This window comes from Lepidochelys kempii, chromosome 5 (genome assembly GCF_965140285.1).
Source record: "Lepidochelys kempii isolate rLepKem1 chromosome 5, rLepKem1.hap1, whole genome shotgun sequence".
In the NCBI taxonomy this organism is placed as follows: domain Eukaryota; kingdom Metazoa; phylum Chordata; order Testudines; family Cheloniidae; genus Lepidochelys; species Lepidochelys kempii.
This window is the reverse complement of record NC_136384.1, coordinates 40,137,712-40,160,966: the sequence shown is the minus strand read 5'-3', so window position 1 is coordinate 40,160,966 and position 23,255 is coordinate 40,137,712. Positions and strand designations below refer to the sequence as shown.

Genomic DNA, 23,255 nt, shown 5'->3' with positions numbered 1-23,255 from the left:
GTCCAGAATGGCCAAGAGCTGAAGAATGCAATGAATATTTTCCAAGACCTGCTGAGGGGAGGACACATGTATCAGCTGATCACTGAGGTAAGGATAAACTCCAATGGTCTGCTTTCATAGAAATGCTGCAATGACCACCAGGCACTTTTGTTAATGCCCTAGGGGCTAAGGAATAAATAAAAATAAAAACCTCTTCCCCTCAATCGATGAGGAACCTCATCTTTGCCCTATTTGTCTGATGAAATATTATTCCAGATTTCTCAAAAATATAATAGATGGTTTCCAAAAGGGGTAAGTAAGAGAAAAAGATGCATAACAATCAGTTTTGAGTTCTTGACATGACCATCAAACTTGCTGCCTGTTGATAGACGTAACTGAAGCAGATGGACACCTTTGATGGAAACACTGTTTTTTACTAGCAGGCCAAAAGATTTGTGATACAAGGTTTGTAATAGACACACCTTCATCTGAGAGTGCAGGAATTCCCCGCCTGTATTCTTGAATCTGCCTGTATTCTTCCAAATGACCTTAAATTTTCAGTGGATCTTACGGAGATATGTAGGATGTCATCTGTTTTAAAGCTAAGTAGCTCTCAGCTCTAGAATGGTAAATCCTCAGTAATGCTCTCAACTTCATGTGGGATACGCAAAGACTGGAACTGAGACACTTGCCTCGTTGTTTTGGCAGTCATCATGAAATACACAGCAGCAGCTGATACATCCATTGCGGCTTGTAATGGGGTTTTGGAGATAGTTGTTCATTAATCAGAGATTGCAGTTCTGATCTGGACTCCTGGGTATCTTGTCAAGGAACCTGGAGATACTATTCCGGCAGAGATAATTGCCTTTAGAAAGGAGAGCCTGATAATTTGAGATTCTCATTTGAAGACTGGCAGAGGCAAAGCTCTTCCTTCTCAGCAAGTCTAAATGATTGGGCTCCTTTTCCTTTGCAGTTGACTTGGAGCTTAGCTGTTTAGTATGCTTCTGACCTGCTACAACTACAAGAGAGCCTGGTATGGGGTCAGTAGAGAATAATTCAAACCTTGATGATGGTACCTGATACCTGCTATTGATCTCTTTTGAGGAAGCAGGAATTGTGATGGTGTTTGCCACAAAAGCTGAGCCAATTCCAGCAGGTCCTCACTAACTGGCATTGTCAGCCTTTCTAGAAGTGCAATATGTAATACGTCTAGATGTCTGTGGGATTTTTCACTCACCACTTCCACCAGGCTCTCTTATGTTTCAGCCAATCTCTACAGAAACTTCTGAAATGTATGAGAATCCTCAGGTGGTGTTGAAGAAGATGGGATCGCAGCTTTGGCAGGCAAAGAAGATAAAAGTGCAGCTGGAGGAAATCAGTCTGATGAAACTGCTCTTCTTTAGAAGTTTGGATTTGCTGCTGACCTGGAGAAACATGAGGCTGCCGTTCTGCACAAGATGCATATGGCCTGACTGCAGAAGGGGACGATGGTCTAGAATATGTTCATGACACAGGCTTCTCAAAAATTGAGGGCCCCGAGAAGTCCGGTATAACCAGGAGGTATGAAGCTCTACAGGAGTTGAAACTAGGTCCGTGGGTCTCCAGGAAATCTTTGCATCCTGGCCACCATCCATCTTGTTAGTAACTGATGGACTGAGTGGCTAATGGAAGCCTAACCCCACCTGAGGCACTACTCATGGGAGTCCTGATTACAGCAGTGCCCAACCCCACTGCTTGGTCCATCTGTGCTATTTAAGCCAGAAGAAGGCAAAGAAAGTTGTCCATGCAACTGCGTGAATTCCTGACTGGCTGCTACATTGAACCCTGCCTCCGCGCCTGACTTCTGAGCCCTGCTTCTCTGCCTTGTCCTGGTCCCTGCCTTCCTGCTCCTTGGTTTGAGTCTCGACTCCAACCCAGTTCTGACCCTTGGCTCGACTCCAGATTCTGACTCTGGCTCCGACTACTAGCTCTGATGTCCCAAGCCCCAGTTGTGATAAGGAGTATGGAACATATGCAAATTGATAGATCAGGGAAGTGGTATCAGGATTAGAGTGTATCTCTCTGTTCCCAATGGCTGACAAGCCTGACTCCATCATTAGGTGAGATGGCTGTGTCACGTGGGTGACAGTATTTGAAGCCAGGGAATTTTTGTTCAGCCATAAAGACTCAAGACCCAAGACTACGTAGCGAAGAGCTACATATATAGAGAAAAGTTGCCCAAATGAAACCTAACCTACTAAAAACTAGTAGAATACTAACTATAGTCAAAATTTACTGTAAATAAACTATGGAAATAGACTTAGCTAGAGTAAAGACACTGCTTTCATTGCATTAGAAGAAACTAAGATTGGTTGACCCACCTCTTTATGTCCTTAGAATAGGAAGCATGAGGGCAGATAGAATGTGGGCCAATGGGAAGTGGTGATCAAAACAATTCCAGTCTCCAATGCTCAAACACCCAAGAGCGGAATACATACATCACATCTCAAAGAAGAATCAATAATACTTAGACTTGAAAATATCTTTGCTAACAGGTTGACAATACTGACTTCTGAAAGTATAGTTTGACTCTAAAAATTGACTGTAAAACCAGCACCATTTTACTCAATCTATCTGCTATTCATAATTAGATGTGCTGACTGTAACAAAATTAAGTTTTTACTGCTTTTTTCTTCCTATTAGCATAGCAGGAGTCAACATCGTTCAACGAGTAAGCTGTATTTTGTTCTTTCTTGTGCATCAACAGTTGTTTAACATGCTACAATCAGTTGCACCTTTGTACCTGTATTGAAGTCCAAGAGTTACACAGGTGTCACTGAGGGTATGTTTACACTTTGAATTGGGAGTGTGATTCCCAGCTCAAGGAGACATACCTGTGCTAGCTTTCATCAGGATAGAGCACTAAAAATAGAGTGTAGCCATGGGAGCACGAACAACGGGATGGGTTAGCCACGGCTAGTACATGCCTAGGGTCTCAGACGAGTATGAATTTGGGCTGGCTAACCGTCCTGCTGTTGTAGCTCCATTCTGCTTTTAGTGAACTAGCTTGATGAGCGGTAGCGCAAGTGTGTCTCCTCAACCTGGGAATCACACCCTCAAGCTCAAAGTGCAGAGATACTGTAAGAGAAAAATACATATGCTACAAGGTACAGAATTAAGATGGTTGTAGGAACATTCTGAATTAGTGGAATTTTTGTGCCGCGAGATAGGAAGGATACTAAGCCACCATACAAGTATTCTGTACTTCTTGCACGCTGTGTTGTGCTTTGTGGTGATTCCCTGAACTCCTCTAGCGCATTGGAGCAGTACGTTGGACAGCAAGGAATTCCAAAACCCACAAAGGCTACACAACAGACACTTTCCCAATTCCCATGAAATTCCACATTACTTAGGCTGCACAGCTCATTTATTCAGGCTATTGACTGAATTAAAATTTGCCTCTTAACCGTTATTATGAATTTAGGAATGACATTGCCCCCATTTTAAGAAATGCAGAATATCCTCTCAAAGTTCAAGAAAAATGCCAGAAAAGCAGTGTTTAACCCACTCAATCTATGCAATGTTGATACAACAGCACCACTGAAAGGGAGAACATGGAATTCTGAGCACAAAACAAAAGCAAAATAGCATACTTCTCTCCTATCTCAGTTAGCATCCTTATTCAGTGATACTTCAAGTCACTGAGCTATGCAGAACATCAGTAGCAGCTTGATACTGTCTCCTTTTCTTTTTTTATCTAATTCATTTGTCCCTGGCACAGGGGACTCAACAAATTGTCAGTAGTAGTTTGGTTCCTTTCCCAATTTATCAGACCTTTTGTTGGCTTTATAAAAGTGCTGTTGGTCTGGCAACAGCAACTCATCACGGTAATTCTCTGTGGTGACACTTCCTCATGGTAACAGTTAAGGAATAGCAGCGTGCAAATACACAAATTGGTGAAATAACAGATGACAGAGAAAGTGCTGAAATATGTTATTTTACCACTTCATGGTATCACCTACTGGTTATTTCAAGTCTTTTTATTCAATGTGAGAAAACAATAGGATTTATCAGGTATACTTAAAAACCACAGAGAAAAAGAGAAATGAAATGAAAACCTTAGGTCATGTAACAGAAGGGGATGAAGTAACCCCCTGAAACTCTATAGTTGTTCTGTCTGCCAAAGTTTAAACAAAAGGGAGAAAAAACTGACTGACAAGATAAATTTCAGTGCACAAAGATTTAAAATAAAGACATTGTATTAATTTATTTAGTATATGTTTTCTTTAAACGCATTCTCTTAATTCAATATTCTAATATCTAAATTACTTATAATATATAATTATATGGGTATATTTTACAGTAACAAAATGGAATCAAGTGTGTACAGTAAATGTAGGTTTTAAATGACTGACTTTCCTTATTAAATGAATAGGGAAGTGTTATTTACTCCTTCACATAACAGAAGAACAAAGGGTCACGCAATGAAATTAATACGCAGCAGGTTTAACACAAACTAAAGGAAGTACTTTTTCCATACGATGCACAGTCAACCTGTGGAACTCGTTGCCATGGGACGTTGTGAAGGAAAAAATATAACTGGGTACTAAAAAGTATTAGATAAGTTCATGGTGGATAGGTCCATCAATAGCTTTTAGCCAAAATGGTCAAGGACACAACCCCGTGCACTAAGTGTCCCTAAACCTCTGATTCCAGAAGCTGGGACTGGATGATAGGGGACAGATCACTCAAAATTGCCCTGTTGTGTTCATTCCCTCTGATGCATTTAGCACTGGTCACCATCAGAGACAGGATACTGGGCTAGATGAACCATTGGTCTGACCCAGTATGGCTGATGATATGTTCTTACGTTCACTAAAATTGAAACCTGAGAGGTACTTTAAAATAAAAAACAAAAGGTTGCTCCTTAGTCAAAGGCAATATTAGAACTCTACCCAAATAAGTGATACTAAAGATGTTATAACTTCCCAGACTACCATATTTTATCTATGCCATTTATTTGCTTTATTTACTTACCTATGCATCTTTTTTGAATTTGAATTAATTAGTTGCTAACAAAAAAACTCAAAACACTTCTAATTAGTGTGGAGAACCTTATTGTTCATAAGGTGCTGTATAAACTCAATTAATACAAAAAGAAAAGGAATACTTGTGGCACCTTAGAGACTAACAAATTTATTTAAGCATAAGCTTTCATGAGCTTTCATAAGCATAAGCTGTAGCACAAAAGCTTATGCTCAAACAAATGTGTTCATCGCTAAGGTGCCACAAGTACTCCTTTTCTTTTTGAGAATACAGACTAACATGGCTGCTACTCTGAAACCTGTCAATTAATACAGTATTGTATAATAGTTTACAATACACACCATGTTTTGGGTGATGTTATGAGTACATATAAACTATCTTTTTTTAATCTATTTTCAACATTAGCCACATATTCTGAAACAAATTAATTTTGGCTGAAATTTTCCCTACTTAGTATCAGCCTAAACATTTTTTTTTTTTTTTTTTTTTAAGGTCTGAGCAAAATCAAAGAAGTCATTTATTTTTGGTTCTGGGTTAAACTGACACACACTTTTCCACATAGTATGATCAGAAATTAGGCGCACACAACTTCAGTGCTTTAACCTATCACAAATTTACTAAAATTTTAAGTCCCAATCCTGCAATGCATTATAAAAGGATCCCTGCAACTACTACTCCTGAGGGAATTCTGCACCACTGTGCACGCGCAGAATTCATGTCTCCTGTAGATTTCTTTGCTTCCCCACAGAAAAATTACTTTCTGACAGGGAAGCAAAGAGAAGCCACAAGCGTGGTCATGTGACCCTCCCTAGCAGTATATTTCAGGTGCCCAGGGCAGCCGGCAGAAAGGTAAAATCACTGTGGGGTAGGGCGTGTGACTGTGGAAGACCCAGCTGGTGGCTCCTAGGGGAGGATGGGACTTCCTCTTCCCCTGCAGGGCATCTGGGGCCATGTCAGACCCACCCCCAGATTTCTCCTCCACCTGTAGGAAGCAATGCAAACTCCCCCTCCCCACGCTTCCCACACTCATTGCTCCTCTGCTGCAGGGGGAGGGGTCACTGTAAAAGGAGCTGCTCCTCCCAACCACGCAACCTCCATGCAGCCAGACCCTCCCACTGAGCCTTACCCTCCCTGCACCCAGAACCCCGCAACAAGCACCACTCCCCCTGCACCTGGACCACCCTGAGGAGTCACCCACACCTGCATCCCCACCCTATCGAGCCCCAAACAACCACACCTGGATCCCCACCCCACTGAACCTCACTTCCACAGCATCTGGACCCCTCGCTGAGCCCTCCACACCGACCCCCCAGCTGAGCTCTATCCCTCCCACACCCAGATCCCTCTCCCCCGCTGAGCCCCAACCACCTTCACCTGGACCCCCCTTCAGAATCCCATTACCATTGCACCCAGAACTCAACAACAAGCCCCTGTGCATCCAGATCCCCCCTGCACCCGGATCCCCCACTGAGCCTCCCATGCCCAGATTGCCCCACACAGAACCCTTTCAACCCACACCTGGATCCCCCCACATTAAGCCCCTCCACACTTGGGTCCTGCCTTGCTGAGCCTGCCTGCCCATACCTGGTGCACCTGCCATGGAGGGGCAGGGCCCTGGGGTGTTTCTGGGGCAGGCCCTGTCCTTGTGCTGTGTCAGGGTTGGGTATAGCTTCATCGCTGAGTCCGTGTCTTGGGTGGAAGCTGCCAGTGATCTCCCACTTCTGTGCAGCCAGACGCCTGTGCTCCCCAATGCCATGCTGGAGTCTCCACATTTATTTGACAAACAAAATTTGCAGAATTTTGCCGTTTTAAAATAATATGCATGGAATTTTTATTTTATTGGCACAGAATGTCTTCAGGAGTAAACTACACAGAACTCCAATGACTTTCCTGAGGCTCTGCACAAGCACAAAAGTCTGCCTGCATTTAACACATTTTAGGCTTGTTTTATAGATCTCACTGAGATCTCAGAAGTGAGCCAAGTTTAAATAATGTTTCACTGATTTAAAGTTTTGAGATTTAAATGTATTTATGCAAGAATAGATTTTGCTTTTTTTTTTTTTAAATGGCTGGACAGCTGGGAAAGTGCAGACTGCTGGGGGGTTGTGGTGAAAAACATTAGCTTTGAATTGATCTGAAGGCTTAGGTGCTTAATGCTTAGGCCCACAATATGAGCTGGTGGGGTTCTGATGAGACTTGCCAAGAGCAGCAGGGATCAGTAGACATTATAAGAAGGCTCCAGTAATGAGAAACAAATGCCTTAAGAACTTCCCTAAAAATCTGTATTTTCTATAAATCCTGTATTTTATATACAGAAGAGAGTAGAACTACTAATATCAAGGGTAAAATCAATTTAATATCTGTAATTAAATTTGATACTTCATCTATTCTTCATTATACCTGACTCCCAGGGGGATGTACTTGATGACTTGAATTTCTTCTATGATGTTAATATACTACACACTTCAAAAAATGTAATAAAACCTACCCCAAATAGAATATTTGAATTTGTAACACTGAATTCATAAGGGCAGAGGTGAAAAAGTATAGTAGTGTATATATTCATTTGGAAAGATAAGAAATAAGCCTGTGAAATCACAGGAAATATTCCAGTCACAACATTTCATTTTCCAGTCATTGCTTTTTAAAATTAAATCTATTACTTACTTAATATAGGTATCTGGGTACAACCGTATGGAAAATAAGTTGAAAGCAAATACATTCGCCATGAAAAACTAAAGTAGTTTTAAGAAAATCATTCTTACCTCCCCCTCTATAATCCCCCTGAACACAGATGGCAAAAGGGGTTGAAACATTTGAGGCCCCAATGCTGGGTTTACTTTTAGGACATTTTCCACAACCTAAAAACAAACAAAAACAAACAAAAACATAAAAAACAAGCAAAAAACTACACTGAAAAACTACAACGGAAGCTCCATGACTTATGCATATTAATGTCTATTAGTCTGGGTGATAGAATGTGGGCTATTTCATAAACTATAAAAAATAGACATTTACAATACTCTTCAGAAATGTACAAACCTTAAAATGTTATCAACTCCATTCATAAATATCCTGCTAAACTGAACAGTACAACTGAACCAATACATATGTAAGCAGCTGATTGGTGACGTTTTGCTGTTTCTAACTGAATTGCATTTGGAACAGAGAAAAAATACCACATACAATCAATTTTGAAGACTAAAGTAAAAAAGTGTTTGGTGGGAGGGAGACACAGGACAGTAGGTTCCACAGCTAAGTAAAATATTAGCTAGCAAGCAATCTGTGACAATTTATTTAGTATAAGCCCCATCACATGGGATGAACTCTGTCAATAAAGCAGATACAGTTCCCCTGTGCAAGAACAGGTGCTCCCAGTTTGGTCTACTAAGAGGGAAGGGCAGCTCCTGGGGCTATATAGGATCTGGGAGAATCTGAGAAAGGAAGAGTCAAAGGGTATGTCTACACTACCCACTGGATGGGCGGGCAGCAATCGATCCAGCAGGAGTCAATTTATCGCGTCTAGTCTAGGGAGTCTACATCACGCTATGTGACGTCGATGGGAGTAGACGTCTCCAATCGACATCACATAGCGTGGGCCCTGCAATAAGTAGATCTAAGCTAAGTCGATTTGAGTTACACTATTCACGTAATTCAAATTGTGTAGCTTAGATCAAATTTTCCCTGTAGTGTAGACAAGGCCTTAGTGAGTAAGGGTTTCCTTACAGCACAGACTTGAACAGCCAGGAAAAGGGCAAGTGAGAGCTGCCTGGGAGTCCAGGGCAAGTGAGAGCTGTCAGAGATCAGGAGACTGTGGAAGGTCTTAGATGGGAGCTGTAGATGGTTCCTGGGAAAAGACTGAAAGCAAGAGCACTAAAAAGGATTTGCAGGTTGACTTTCTGAAGCCAGGGCTGGAGAGGGTTGAAGGTCAGAGAGCAGCAGAGAGACAAGGTGGGTAAGGTGTTATCTTTTACTGGACCAGCTTCTGCTGGAGAGAGAGGGACAAGCTTTTGAGCCACACTGAGCTCTTCTTCAGGTCTGAGAAAGGTACTCCCAGCATCACAGCAAAATGGAAGGTGGAACAGATCTGGAGCCAAAAGCAGTTGAGAAGGAACTGAAATGGTGGTGAGTTCACGTCTCCCTATATGCTCTTGCACTGGAGCACGCGGTTATACAATGAACAGGTGCGGACCTGCAGACACTGCTAATTTAAGTCTCTGATCAAGAGCACATGGGCATGCACATATCCAATGGTAGAGCACCCATAGGAACAATAACTTGAAGAATCCACAGTTACCATTGAAAAATTTCAGTGAGGAATGGCCAAGCCCTTTTCTTTTATAAATGAAGTAACTAAGCCTCTTTCTACTACTCTAAGCATAACTTTTAGAGTAGCAGCTCAAAATAGTACAGCTTTGAGCAATGTCTCTCCTTTAAATATCTTGAGCCAGATTCTCTGCTGTGGCTGTGATAAGCTCAGGAAACAAAGGGGGTGGAGGGATGGCCATCAAAGCCAATTACTACTCCTTCACTTTCTGATCAGCTCCAATCCAGTTTAGAGTAGTTCTAAAGGCTGCTCTAACTTGTGCCAATAGGCAATGGGGCCCCCAAAGGGTCATCTAGCAGAGAGGATACCCAAAGTGCAGCACAATCCAGCCAAGACTCCCCTACACCCCAGGCACAGAGATTAAGGATGCATAGGAGCTTAATACTCCAGGTCTGCATCTGCTGGAGGCCTCCTTGTGTTGGGAGAATGATCAGTTGCACAGATTACATTCCCTTTCTACCACTGTAGCAGGATGGAGTGGAAGAGAGAATTTTGCCCTTCCATCTCCAAATCTTTCATTCTTCAGAATGTCTCCAAGTGAGAATCACAAATTATCAAGAACAGTAATCCAGTACTCTATGAGTTGACACCACAAATATACATGCAAACCATTTGGTCATCTTAATTCAAGATGGACATCTTGTACTTCAGTGGCTATAAACACAGAATAACTCTATTTTAGATTCTAAATGCTTAGTACACAGAGCCTTCTTAACCCTACACAAAAATTATAAACACCCAGTGGAAACTGACTGTAGATATTAAGAAAACAAAATTTTGTCAGGAAAGATCCAGCCTATCTAAATTCAACAGATTAGTTTACAAGATTATTCAAAATCAATGTATGCAAATTACTTTCTTTAAAGTATAAATTTTCATACAATATCTAAGCCCCAAAGTTGCCTTAATATTAAAATGTTGAGAGGAAAATATGGCATGTCAATTTTTGATATGGAAGGAAACCTTAACATGACAGTTTGCTGGTCAGTAATTTATGGGATTTAATGTAAATTAGATTGTTGAAATATACACTGAGAAAGTTCCCTGAATTACAAAGTAATTAAAATAAAGCATGCGTCTTTAAAAACATTATGCATAATTTGTAACGTTAGTAGTTTAAGACAGATGTTTGCATACAAAATACTGGTGCATTTTTCAAAACAAAGTAATTTCCTCCAAGTATATTTCAGAGATACAACCAGATAGAAGACTAAGAGGGGAGACTAAAAAAAAAAAAGAATATAAATTGATACCACATTGCTAAGCATCAGAAGACTAAAGTTGTCTCTACTTGTTCACAAAAAGAAGGTGAATGAATGAGTCAGTGAATGAGATGGTGTCATAAATATAAAGGGAAGGGTAAACCCCTTTGAAATCCCTCCTGGCCAGGGGAAAGCTCCTCTCACCTGTAAAGGGTTAAGAAGCTAAAGGTAACCTCGCTGGCACCTGACCAAAATGACCAATGAGGAGACAAGATACTTTCAAAAGCTGGGAGGAGGGAGAGAAACAAAGGGTCTGTGTCTGTCTGTATGCTGCTCTTGCCAGGGACAGAACAGGAATGGAGTCTTAGAACTTTTAGTAAGTAATCTAGCTAGGTATGTGTTAGATTATGATTTCTTTAAATGGCTGAGAAAAGAATTGTGCTGAATAGAATAACTATTTCTGTCTGTGTGTCTTTTTTGTAACTTAAGGTTTTGCCTAGAGGGGTTCTCTATGTTTTTGAATCTAATTACCCTGTAAGATATCTACCATCCTGATTTTACAGGGGGGATTTCTTTATTTCTATTTACTTCTATTTTTTATTAAAAGTCTTCTTGTAAAAAACTGAATGCTTTTTTCATTGTTCTCAGATCCAAGGGTTTGGGTCTGTGGTCACCTATGCAAATTGGTGAGGCTTTTTATCCAACATTTCCCAGAAAAAGGGGGGTGCAAGTGTTGGGAGGATTGTTCATTGTTCTTAAGATCCAAGGGTCTGGGTCTGTAGTCACCTAGGCAAATTGGTGAGGCTTTTTACCAAACCTTGTCCAGGAAGTGGGGTGCAGGGTTTTGGGAAGTATTTTGGGGGGAAAGACGCGTCCAAACAGCTCTTCCCCAGTAACCAGTATTAGTTTGGTGGTGGTAGCGGCCAGTCCAAGGACAACGGGCGTAATATTTTGTACCTTGGGGAAGTTTTGACCTAAGCTGGTAAAGATAAGCTTAGGAGGTTTTTTTCATGCAGGTCCCCACATCTGTACCCTAGAGTTCAGAGTGGGGGAGGAACCTTGACAGATGGTATCCAACCTTTTCAGCTTGAGGGCCAAACATGTTATTTCACAAAGGTCAAGAGGCTATAATCAATATTTTGGGACAGATCCTCTGGGCCACTCTGCTCCATTTGGCATCTCTCAGGGTGCTAAAAGGGTGCAGAAATCACCCACAAATCTCTTTTTGGGACTTCCCCCAGTGCGTGAGAGTCACTAGTAGGGTACAGAGCCAGTATATGTGGCTCTGATGTCTCCCTTCCCCACATTATCTATCATAGGGGAAATGCTGAGATGTGCAGAAGCATATTGAAGATGTGGAGAGGGAACGGCTGGCGTACAATGCACTCTGGCTATAGTCAAGTGGCATCTGATTTCTTGGGGATCATAATCAGCTGGTGCTGCAGACACAAGCCACCTAGGAACCGTAACTGAGGTGTGACTGTCAGCTTCTTCCCTTTTTCCCCTCCACCAGGCTACTGTGAGTAAGGGAAGCCATTTAAAAACCATCTGGGCTGCAATCTGTTCCTCCTGTGGCTCTCGCATCCCAACAGTGATGGAGGGTGGTCAATGAACTGCCTAATGGAACTGTTTGAAGAGATATGGGATCCCATCAGAATTGTTGTTGGGGCTGCAAGAAGGCAATGAGAGGCAGGTGGGAAAACAGTGTCCACTACCTCCTCCCAGGGTACATCTACACTGCAATTAGAACACAGCTGGACCATGCCAGCTGGGTTGGGTTTGCTGGGCTCAGGGGCTGTTTAATTGCGGTGTAGATGTTTGAGCTCAGGCTGGAGCCCAGGCTCTAGGACCCTGTGAGGTGGGAGGGTCCCAGAGCTTGGGCTGCAGCCCAAGTCTAAACATCTGCACTGCAATTAGACAGCCACTTAGCCCAAGCACTGTGAGCCTGAGTCAGCTGGCATGGGTCAGCCACGAGTTTTTAATTGCAGTGTGGACATAACCCCAAGAGTGAGATGGTTGATTCAAGTACTTCACTTTAAAAATCACAGGGCCTGGCTCAGGAAACACATTTTCAATTAATAATCAAATAATTTTTTTCTTCTGAATAGAAGTGCCCTTGAGGGCCACAATTTAGCATCTCAAGGATCAAAAGTGGCCCCCAAACCAAAGGCTCGACACCCCCAGCCTAGGTATATTAAGTGACAAGTACTGTATGCAGAAAATTGTATACAGCTCAGCTTCTTCTTCCAGGCACTGCATCTCAGTATGCCTTTGTCTGCCAGATAAAAAAGGCCTCTACTATTGGAAATCATCTCCCCATATAGATAGTTTTTTGGGGGGAGGGAGATGGGAACTGGAGTGAGAATGGAAACAAAGCTTCTTCAGTATTTTGGTACCAAAAAAGGAGCTTGTTAACTTTCAAGTTCCATCATGAATACTTCAGAACAGAAAATGTTTTTCTTGGCTTTCCTTGGGACAAAATACACTGCAATTTTTTTTATCATAAATGTATATCACAATGAGAAATCAGTTCATTGAAGACTTCTGCTATATGAATAATAATGTTGTATTAATAAAACTGAATGCAAGTCAAACTAAGACTTAAGAGAGACAGTTAAACCTCCTAGCAAAGACATCATTTTTTCAAACAGTGACAGTAATAAACCATAATTATTCTAACATCTGAATTGCACAGTATGAATCTCTTGTTTTCTTCCGAGTTTCCTCAAAAGGCATATTTAAAGTGTCAATACTTGTATTTTTAGATCTCAGAAATGAATTTACCAAGATTTGTTTTTCACAATATCTATTTGGAGTTCCCAAAAACTTTATTAAAAAAAAATGTAACATGAATGAACCCAACAATGCAATTTATAAAAACAGCTATTTATATTACAGTAGCAACTAGTACTCTAACCAAGATTGTGCAAGGCACTGTACAAATGCAAAGGAGGAGATAATTCTTATCTAGAAGAGTTTACAATCTAAATAACAAGACAAAAGGGGTGGGAAAAGGGGAGTATTATCCACTTTGTTAAAGATGGGACTCTGTGGCACTGAGAAATTAAATCAGATGCCCAAAGCCAAATAGGAAATCTGTGGCAGCACCAGGAAATTAAGCCAGACCTCCCAACTCTCAGTCCAGTGCCTAAATCACAAGACCATCCTTCCGCTCTAAACAGTGCTCACTGAATGCGCCATCTACAATCACTATCTGGAGTCCCTCTCCTCTAATTCTATCCTAGACTCTTGCATGTCACTGAAACTGCTCTTGCCAAGTCTTTTATGAGCTCTGCCAGCTAAAGCTCAGAAGCAGTACTCCATCCTCATCCTCTTTGACATGTCAATCACCTTTGACACCATCAACAATGCTCCTCTTTTTGAAATCTTGTCCTCCCTTCACTTCCATAACTCCATCCTCTCTTGGTACTCCTCCTACCTCTCTCATCACTTCTTCAGTGTGTTGTTCAGAGGATCATCCTCATCTGTCCTTCAACTTTCTGTCAGGATTCCACAGGGCTCTGTCCTTAGTCCTCTTCTCCTCTCCCTTTACAGCTTATCTCTGGGAAATCTCAATTCAACTACCATTTCTATATTGATGACTCACAGATCTACCGCTACTCCAGACCTATTTCCTTCTGTCCATACTAAAAATCTCAGCTTCTTTCTCTAACATCTCCTTGTAGATGTCTAGCTATCAGCTCAAAATCAACATGGCTAAAACGGAGTTCCTAATCATCCTCCTCAAGCCCTCCCTGCTATCTCCCTTCTTGATCAGTGTGGACAACATCACCATCAGGCCCATAACCTGGGCATCATCTTCAACTCCAACATTTCTCTAGATCCTCACATCCAAGCTATGCATAAATCTTGCCAATTCTTTCTCCATAACATCTCTAAGATATGGCCTTTCTTAACCATCCATCTAGCTAAAAATCTTGTCCAAACTCTCATCTCGTGTCTTGACTAATGGAAACACCCTTCTCTCTGGGTTTGACAAATGCAATCTTGCCCCGCTCATCTCCATTCAGAATGCTGCTGCAAAGATCATTCTTCTACCGTGTCACTTTGACCATGTCACATCCCTCATTGCATCCCTACACTGTCTTCCCCTTCTCTAGTACATCAAACATAAACTGAGTGTATTCACTTTCAAGGCCCTTTACAGTCAATGTCCAGCTTACCTAACATCTCTCATTCACTACAGAGCTGCCAAAGCTTGCCTCCAATTAGCCTATGATGACAAATTTCTTTGCCCATTTATTAAATTTTCAAACAAGCACCCTTGTGCTTTCTCCTATGCTGCCCCACACACTTGGGAAGCACTGTCTGTAAACCTCTGCAAAGCTATCTCATTATTCACCTTCAAATCCCTCCTCAAAACTCTGCTTTGCCACTGTGCCTATAAAACACTTGACAGTGGTTAAGATGTTGGTGTGTTGTGACAACTGCCTATTATGACCAGTATTGTCTCACTGTTTTCTTATACTCCAACTGTATCCATCTGTTGTCTCTTGTTTTATATTTCGGATTGTAAACTCCTTGGGGCAGAGATAATCTTTTTTCTCTGTTTTTATACAGTGCCTATGAACTATGTATAGAACTCCTCGGTGCTAAGATAATACAGAATCTACACACACACACACTCATGCCTCCCCCCAAAAATTTTTCTGACATTTCTCACTTGGTTGTACTTGTAGTTAAAATAATTGAACTGGATGACATTTTTGCAGGCTGAAAGTATACTGAAGAGTGCAACTACAATATACCACATTTAATATTACATTTACAGAAAGGAAGCAGTCACAAGATAAAATAGTTTTCACTACCCACATGACCAAATACTTAGATGTATGGGAAAAACCCTAAGATTTCTGGAGTGTTAGACAAAGTTAATTACCTTTTAATATGTCAGTGAGAAACATTTGTTATTTATTACAAAATAATCTAGGTTAAGAAATATTTTAAGCAATTTTAGAATTAAATACAATTTCTTAATGTTGCACTTTTATCCAAATAATGAAAAGTAAAATATTCTAAAACTATAACTAAATTCAGAACCAAGTTTAAAAATAAAATAATAGCAATTTTCTAAAATGTATTTGGAGTTGTGAATTATTTTTTTGCATTTTCTTTTTTAGTTAATAGTGATGTGTATCCTCTATATTCTAGGCCACATTATACTAAATACCTACCTATTTAAACCTATGTCCACCTCACACAATATCCCTTTCGTATCTGAACTGCCATTATAGTCAAATACAATTGTGATTAGCTTCCTGCAGATTCCAAGATTTCACTGCTAGCCATATATTAAATACAATAGTGCTGACCCCAAGGTCTTTCTTTGAACGTGGAATGTTCCAGTGTGGCGAATTGTTAATGTAGGTTTGTTTGTTTTTTAAAAAAGTATAAATAGCACAACTATCTAGCTTCCATTAGTTCTCTCTCATCACACCCAAATGCAAGTAAAGACAAATGTAACTAGGTCCCTGAGATTTCCTGAGTACAACAGCTTTACAATACAATGGTTGGCCACTCACAAATTTGTCTCTACAGTGTAAAAGTATTGCTTCTAGGCTATGGAACAAACCAATACAATTATTTTAAAGTCACATTACACTCACTGGGCCACTACACTCACAAGTCCTCACTAAGCTCCATACTCCAAGCTGCCTGTAGAGTTAAGTGACTGGGGAAAAAAATCTCATGACCATTTTAATCCAGCTCCATCAGTGCAAAGAACAGATGTGTGTGAAACATCTGGGGAAAGCATGACCAGAGCACTAGAGCTGGTGCCTTTAGGCTGCTCCAAGATAGGCCTGAGCAGGGGACAAGGATTGGGGGAGATAAAAAGGTAGCTTAGAGCCACCTTTGCCTCTCACCCTGAGCTGTGTTAATTGACCCAAACTTTTTTTTTTGCAAGTTCTATGTTGCATCATGACATTCTTGCTTTTATGGGTCAGTGGCTTAATAGCATTATTCAAGATTTCTTCCATCTATCAACAAGAAAAGGAGAAGAAAAATAAGTTCCATTACAGAAGTGAAGTCTTGTAGTCAGTCATATTTGGATTAAAGAGTACATGCTTGTTGATGGCTAAACCGCTTAAAATGGTCCAGTGATCATACAGCTTGGTATGCTTCTTAAAATGGGGATCTTCTGAAGGCATTTCACAATAGAAAATTATTAATTTAAATCTTGATCTTTACATCTACACTTGGCTTTTCTGCTGCTGTGTTTTACTTTCCCTCTCTAGGACTTCTATCCTCTAATCAATACTTTAACCAACAAGTAGCATCAGACTCACCATAAATAATAGCGTACAGAAAATCAGTCAAATCTTAAGAAGGATATTTGAGCATTATACCTTTACCACTATATGACAATTTTCTGTTAGAGAGACAAGGTGGTTAAGGAAATGTGATATGGCTGGGAAAAAAGCTAAACACTGAGGATGGAGTGGAGGTCAAGGATAATCTAGACATGGCCAAATATCTAAACAAATACTTTGTCTCAGTCTTTAATAAGACTAAAGAGGATCTTAGGGATAATGGTAGCATGACAAATGGGAATGAGGATATGGAGGTAGACATTACCATATTTGAGGTAGAAGCAAAACTCAAACAGCTTAATGGGACTAAATCGGGGGGCCCAGATAATCTTCATCCAAGAATATTAAAGGAATTGGCACAGGAAATTGCAAACCCATTAGCAAGAATTTTTAATGAATCTGTAAACTCAGGGGTTGTACCGTATGATTGGAGAATTGCTAACATAGTTCCTATTTTTAAGAAAGGGGAAAAAAGTGATGCAGGTAATTATAGGCCTGTTAGTTTGACATCTGTAGTATGCAAGGTCTTGGAAAAATTTTTGAAGGAGAAGGTAGTTAAGGACACTGAAATCAATGGTAAATGGGACAAAATACAACATGGTTTTACAAAAGGTAGATCGTGCCAAACCAACTTGATCTCCTTTTTTGAGAAAGTAACAGATTGTTTAGACAAAGGAAACGCAGTGGATCTAATTTACCTAGATTTTAGTAAGGCATTTGATACTGTGCCACATGGGGAATTATTAGTTAAATTGGATAAGATGGGGATCAATAGGAAAATTGAAAGGTGGATAAGGAATTGGTTAAAGGGGAGACGACAATGGGTCCTACTGAAAGGTGAACTGTCAGGCTGGAGGGAGGTTACCAGTGGAGTTCCTCAAGGATAGGTTTTAGGACTAATCTTACTTAATCTTTTTATTACTGACCTTGGCACAAAAAGTGGGAGTGTGCTAATAAAGTTTGCGGATGATACAAAGCTGGGAGGTATTGCCAATTTAGAGAAGGATAGGGATACCCCACAGGAGGATCCGGATGACCTTGTAAACTGGAATAATAGTAATAGGATGAAATTTAAAAGTGAGAAGTGTAAGGTCATGCATTTAGGGATTAATAACAAGAATTTTAGTTATAAGCTAGGGACACATCTATTAGAAGTAACGGAGGAGGAAAAGGACCTTGGAGTATTGGTTGATCATAGGATGACTATGAGCCGCCAATGTGATATGGCTGTGAAAAAAGCTAATGCGGTCTTGGGATGCATCAGGAGAGGTATATCCAGTAGAGATAAGGAGGTTTTAGTACCGTTATACAAGGCACTGGTGAGACCTCACCTGGAATACTGTGTGCAGTTCTGGTCTCCCATGTTTAAGAAGGATGAATTCAAACTGGAACAGGTACAGAGAAGGGCTATTGGGATGATCCGAGGAATGGAAAACCTGTCTTATGAAAGAAGACTCAGGAAGCTTGGCTTGTTTAGCCTAACTAAAAGAAGGTTGAGGGGAGATATGATTGCTCTCTATAAATATATCAGAGGGATAAATACCGGAGAGGGAGAGGAATTATTTAAGCTCAGTATCAATGTAGACACAAGAACAAATGGATATAAACTGGCCACTAGGAAATTTAGACTAGAAATTAGACGAAGGTTTTTAACCATCAGAGGAGTGAAGTTTTGGAATAGCCTTCCGAGGGAAGCAGTGGGGGCAAAAGATCTATCTGGCTTTAAGATTAAACTTGATAAGTTTATGGAGGAGATGGTATGATGAGATAACATGGTTTTGGTAATTAAATATTCATGGTAAATAGGCCCAATGGCCTGTGATGGGCTATTAGATGGGGTGAGATCCGAGTTACCCAGGAAAGAATTTTCTGTAGTATCTGGCTGATAAATCTTGCCCATATGCTCAGGGTTTAGCTGATCGCCATATTTGGGGTCGGGAATGAATTTTCCTCTAGGGCAGATCGGAAGAGGCCCTGGAGGTTTTTCGCCTTCCTCTGTAGCATGGGGCACAGGTCACTTGCTGGAGGATTCTCTGCTCCTTGAAGTCTTTAAACTACGATTTGAGGACTTCAATAGCACAGATATAGGTGTGAGGGTTTTTTTGTAGGAGTGGTGGGTGAAATTCTGTGGCCTGCGTTGTGCAGGAGGTCAGACTGGATGATCATAATGGTCCCTTCTGACCTAAATATCTATGAATCTATGAGCATTATACCTTTACCACTATATGACTGATAATTTTTGGTTAGAGAGACAAGGTGGTTGAGGTAATATCTTTTATTGGTACAACTTCTTTTGGTGAAAGACAGGCTTTCAAGCTACACAGAACTTGTCGTCAGATATTTCTGTTACCCATGACAGGTTTCAGAAATTTACTTACTGTTTCTTATAAAAATCCCAAATCTTTCCTGTTCCGTTTTTATATTACAAAAGACTTCATAACTAAATGTACTATTATTATTTCATCAAGTGAGCATGTTAAAATTTGTATGGTTAAAATGTCAAAAAAAAAAAAACAAACAAAAAAACAACCGGTGCTTTCACTTGTAATTACTACTGGAAACAATGAGAGGCCCCTTGAGTATTAAGATGATTGTAAGAGCTAAATGCTATACCTAAACGTGTTACAAAGGCCTGCTCTTTGTAATAAGCTACTGATTTTTTTACTCACTTTAAGTGGAACACCAAAAATGACAATATACACTACCTTCAGCACTTGAACTTGACCTTCAGTAGTTATGTCCTTTAAGAGCTCACAAAATGATCGGCATAGGTCACCTGAATACACCTGAAATTAAATGAAAACCAAAATGAAACATTTGCTATTTGCATTATATGAAGGGCAAAAAAAACACAACCCACTTAAACCTTGACATATTATGAATTCTGTAAATCAATTTTATTTACAACTGCTATTCCGAGTGAAACTCAAAGAACTAATTCTGTCATGAGCTGCAGCAAGACGTACAGTTAAATTGCATGACATTTAAGCTTTACCCTCTACATTTTAGGAAGATGGTAGTTATTGAAAAGTTATAATCTACTGTACAGCCACAAAAAATCCAAAATGACCAGCTAGTGTCTTTGAATTTTTTTTTAAATTGCTGAGAATTGTGATGATTTCATCAATTTGCATCACATTTTTTGTATCTTTCTCTCCCCTTATGTGCATTTCTTTCTTTTTTATTGCTAGCAATACTTCCATAGAGAGGAGGATCTTTGTTGTTTCTAAACTAATCGGTTGTTATTTATATGTAATCCAAAAAGCTATCAAAACTTCTATAATATTACAATTAACTTCTCCAAACAGCATTATAGATTAATCACAGTTAGGCAGTGAAGAAAGGCTATATACCTTACTTGTGGATATTTCTTGATCTGTATAAACAGGAATACTGAAGATTAGGGAGGTAATTTTTCCTCTGTGTTTGGTATTGGTGAGATCACTACTGGAATGTTGTGCTTATTTCTGGTGTCCACATTTTAAAAAGTAAGTTGAAAATTGGAGGGGACTCTGAACAGCACCACAAGAAAGATTTGTGGTCTGGAAAATATTCTTTACCATGAGACTAAACAAGCTCAAACTGTTTTAGCTTATTAAAGAAAAGGTTGAAAGGTGACTCCATTACAAGTACCTATACAAGGAGAAGACATCTGGTACCAGATGACTCTTTAATCTGGCAAACAGACACAAAAAAATCCAGTGGCTGGAAACAGAAGTTAAAATACAAATGTCTTGCCCTTGAATCTTCAGTACTTTGTCTAGAACAGCAGGGGAAAGAAAATTCTTGGCCCCATATAAGGATTGCCCGCCTCTGTTTTTCCTCCCCTTCTGAGCAGCACTCATCTTCCTCATGAGCTTGAGGAGAGAATGAAGGGGTCTCTTTGGCTGATCGGCTGGTGTAGCATAAGCCTTATGGTTTTCTCACACCTAAAAGCTCCTACATATCTACATCACTTTTGAAAGTGGGACTTAAGCATTTTTGAAAATTTTGTCGTAGATCATAATGGTTCCTTCTGCCTTAAAGTCTGTAATGATTTCTGTAAAAAAAAGAGAAAAAATGCCACCAAGGGCCAGGTTCTGTCACCTTTGCTCACAGTAGGCAGTACATTGCTCAGACAGTAGCCCAAATCAGTGGAACTACTTGGTGAATAAGGTACTACTTACTATGCATAAGAGTGACAGAATCTGACCTCCAGACACTATAGTGAGGGATGATTTAAAATCCATGTGATAATGGCAGTAGTAAGTATCAGGAACTGATAAACCGAGAAATAAAGATTGTGTTTTCAAGCAAATATCCAGGATAATTTAATATGCCAGCAGATGGCATGTAACTGTGAGAAGCCAAGTCTACGAGGATCAATGATCTAGAGGGGCAAGAAGCCAGAGGATTCCAGGACACTTGGGAGAAGCCGAGCGCGGCAGGGCCTTGGTGGAAGGGAAGGACTGTGTTGTCCTGGATGTGGGTGAGCCCAGGATACATGATTGTGATGGCTAGACTGGAACTGGTGGTAAGCACTTTGGACTTAGGTTTGTGTGTGTGTGTGTGCACATGTATGTCCCAAGGGAAGGTAAAGTATGAGTAGCTGAGGAGTATCCTACCCCATCAGGCTGGAGGTCCAGCCTGAGCAGACACTGAGCAGCAACCTCACTAGGCTATTGCATCTCAGTTCTATATGCACCACTGGTGGGATCAGAGGCCTTAGGTGACTGGTGGGGTTGGATACTTCTAGAGGCGGAAGAATGGATTGTGCTTTTTTTTTTTTTAAAATATTTCACTGTTGCTGTTGAATTCCCCAGTCCTCTATCACATTTTGGCCCATTGGTCTGTACCTATTTCCTTGCCTAATATTCTTTTATATAAATGGTCTCAGAACTCCTGTGTGTGCAATTGGGTCTTTGTATCAGGGGTTTCCAGATGAACATAGACAAACAGAGTCTCTGCTCATCCCAAAGAGGAAAAAGGTGCCTTAGGACATCTACCAGCACCTGTGTCCAGATGGAATGGGGGGTGCATGTGTGTAAAACAAATTGGTGACAGAGGTCGGATTGTGGGGTTTATCCTGCAAGTGAAGCAAGTGAATGTCTGTGATCCAGGCCATAAGGCAAAAAATAAACTGCTCTGTTAACTGTACAGATTTAATTTGTTGGTCTACGTTCAAAGTGTTCACCACCAGTCCCAAATTAGCAGTGTCCATCACAAGTCCTTTCCCCCCAGGTTTACGCTCACCTGCATCCAGGACAACACAGTCCTTCTTCCTTTCTTCATCCACACCCACACAGTCCTGCCAAGGTGGTGACCTCCGCACCACCTCTCCCCATGGCTCCTCCCAACAGTCCTGGAATCCTCTGACTTCTTGACCCTGTAAGTCAGTGGCTTTCAACCTGGGGTTCGCAAAGGTTGTTACCACCACAGAGCAGTGGTTTTCAACTTGTGGTCCTTGGGGGTCCACATGCTATGTCTAAGATTTCCAAAGGAGTTCGCACCTCCATTAAACATTTTTTAGGGGGCTACAAATGAAAAAAAGTTGAAAACCACCGCCCTAAGCCACTGAGCCTCCAGGACTTGGCTTCTTGCACTTGGGTACCATCTACTGGCTGATTGCAGTAATAATAAATAAGGAGGAAAACTGAAAATCAGCAAAGCAGGAAAATATGAAGTTGATTTTGCAATATACTTCAATTACATACAGTAAAAAAATTCAGAGTTGTTTTATTCCTTTAAATTACAGGAGGTGTGACAATACAGGTATTTTTCATGCTGGCCTATAGCTCTAGTCCATAGGCTAATAGGAGCAAGATACATTTTTCAAAAGCTGCTGAAAACACTGTAAACCATATTGTCTCATATATAAACATGTCTATCACTGAACAGAAGAGGTGATCAGATTAATCCTGGAATCTATGAATGAAAGTCTTCAGAAAGGAACAGCAGCCAACCAAAACTAGTATCCGAGTTAGTACTGACAGAAACAAGTGGAACTATTTTAATTTAATTCAATCAGCTTTAAAAGGTCTTGTAGTCAGGTCAGCAATACCCTATGACCACAGATCACTGTGGCAGCCTGGCTTCTGTCTGTTGCCCTGAGATTGTCAGCCACAACTACAAGCACTCTTTCTGTGCCATAGGGTGGTCATACCTGAGTGGATGAAGTCCAAAGAACCTATGATTGCCATATGTTGGAGTTGGCCAACAACCACCTTCTCAGGGATCTTTTCCAGAAAAGAGAGGCAAGAAGCAACAGTGTCCACAATTGATTTCTTGGGCAGTGTGATGGGGTGTTACCCTCCACCATTCCCAGGAGAGGTTAAGGTGGCTGGATGGGCCAATTTATTCCCCAGATGCACCTGGAGGTAGAGCCAGGGATTAATTAGATGAGGTTCAGCT

At 40.7% G+C, this 23,255-nt stretch overlaps 1 protein-coding gene across 4 annotated transcripts in view; it reads right to left on the bottom strand.

Moving 5' to 3' along the window:
* Positions 1-23,255, bottom strand: part of IPO11 (importin 11) — a 295,012-nt gene that overhangs the window by 92,827 nt on the left and 178,930 nt on the right. For 3 of the 4 annotated variants that reach the window (XM_073344033.2, XM_073344034.2, XM_073344035.2), the window contains 2 exons: positions 19,571-19,651; positions 7,770-7,865 (listed from right to left, as the gene is read on the bottom strand). In XM_073344033.2, coding sequence (XP_073200134.1) covers positions 7,770-7,865; positions 19,571-19,651 — 177 coding nt within the window. Of the gene's footprint in view, positions 1-7,769; positions 7,866-19,570; positions 19,652-20,218; positions 20,905-23,255 lie in introns of those variants that run through there. The other variant, XR_012158885.2, reaches the window with a different exon arrangement.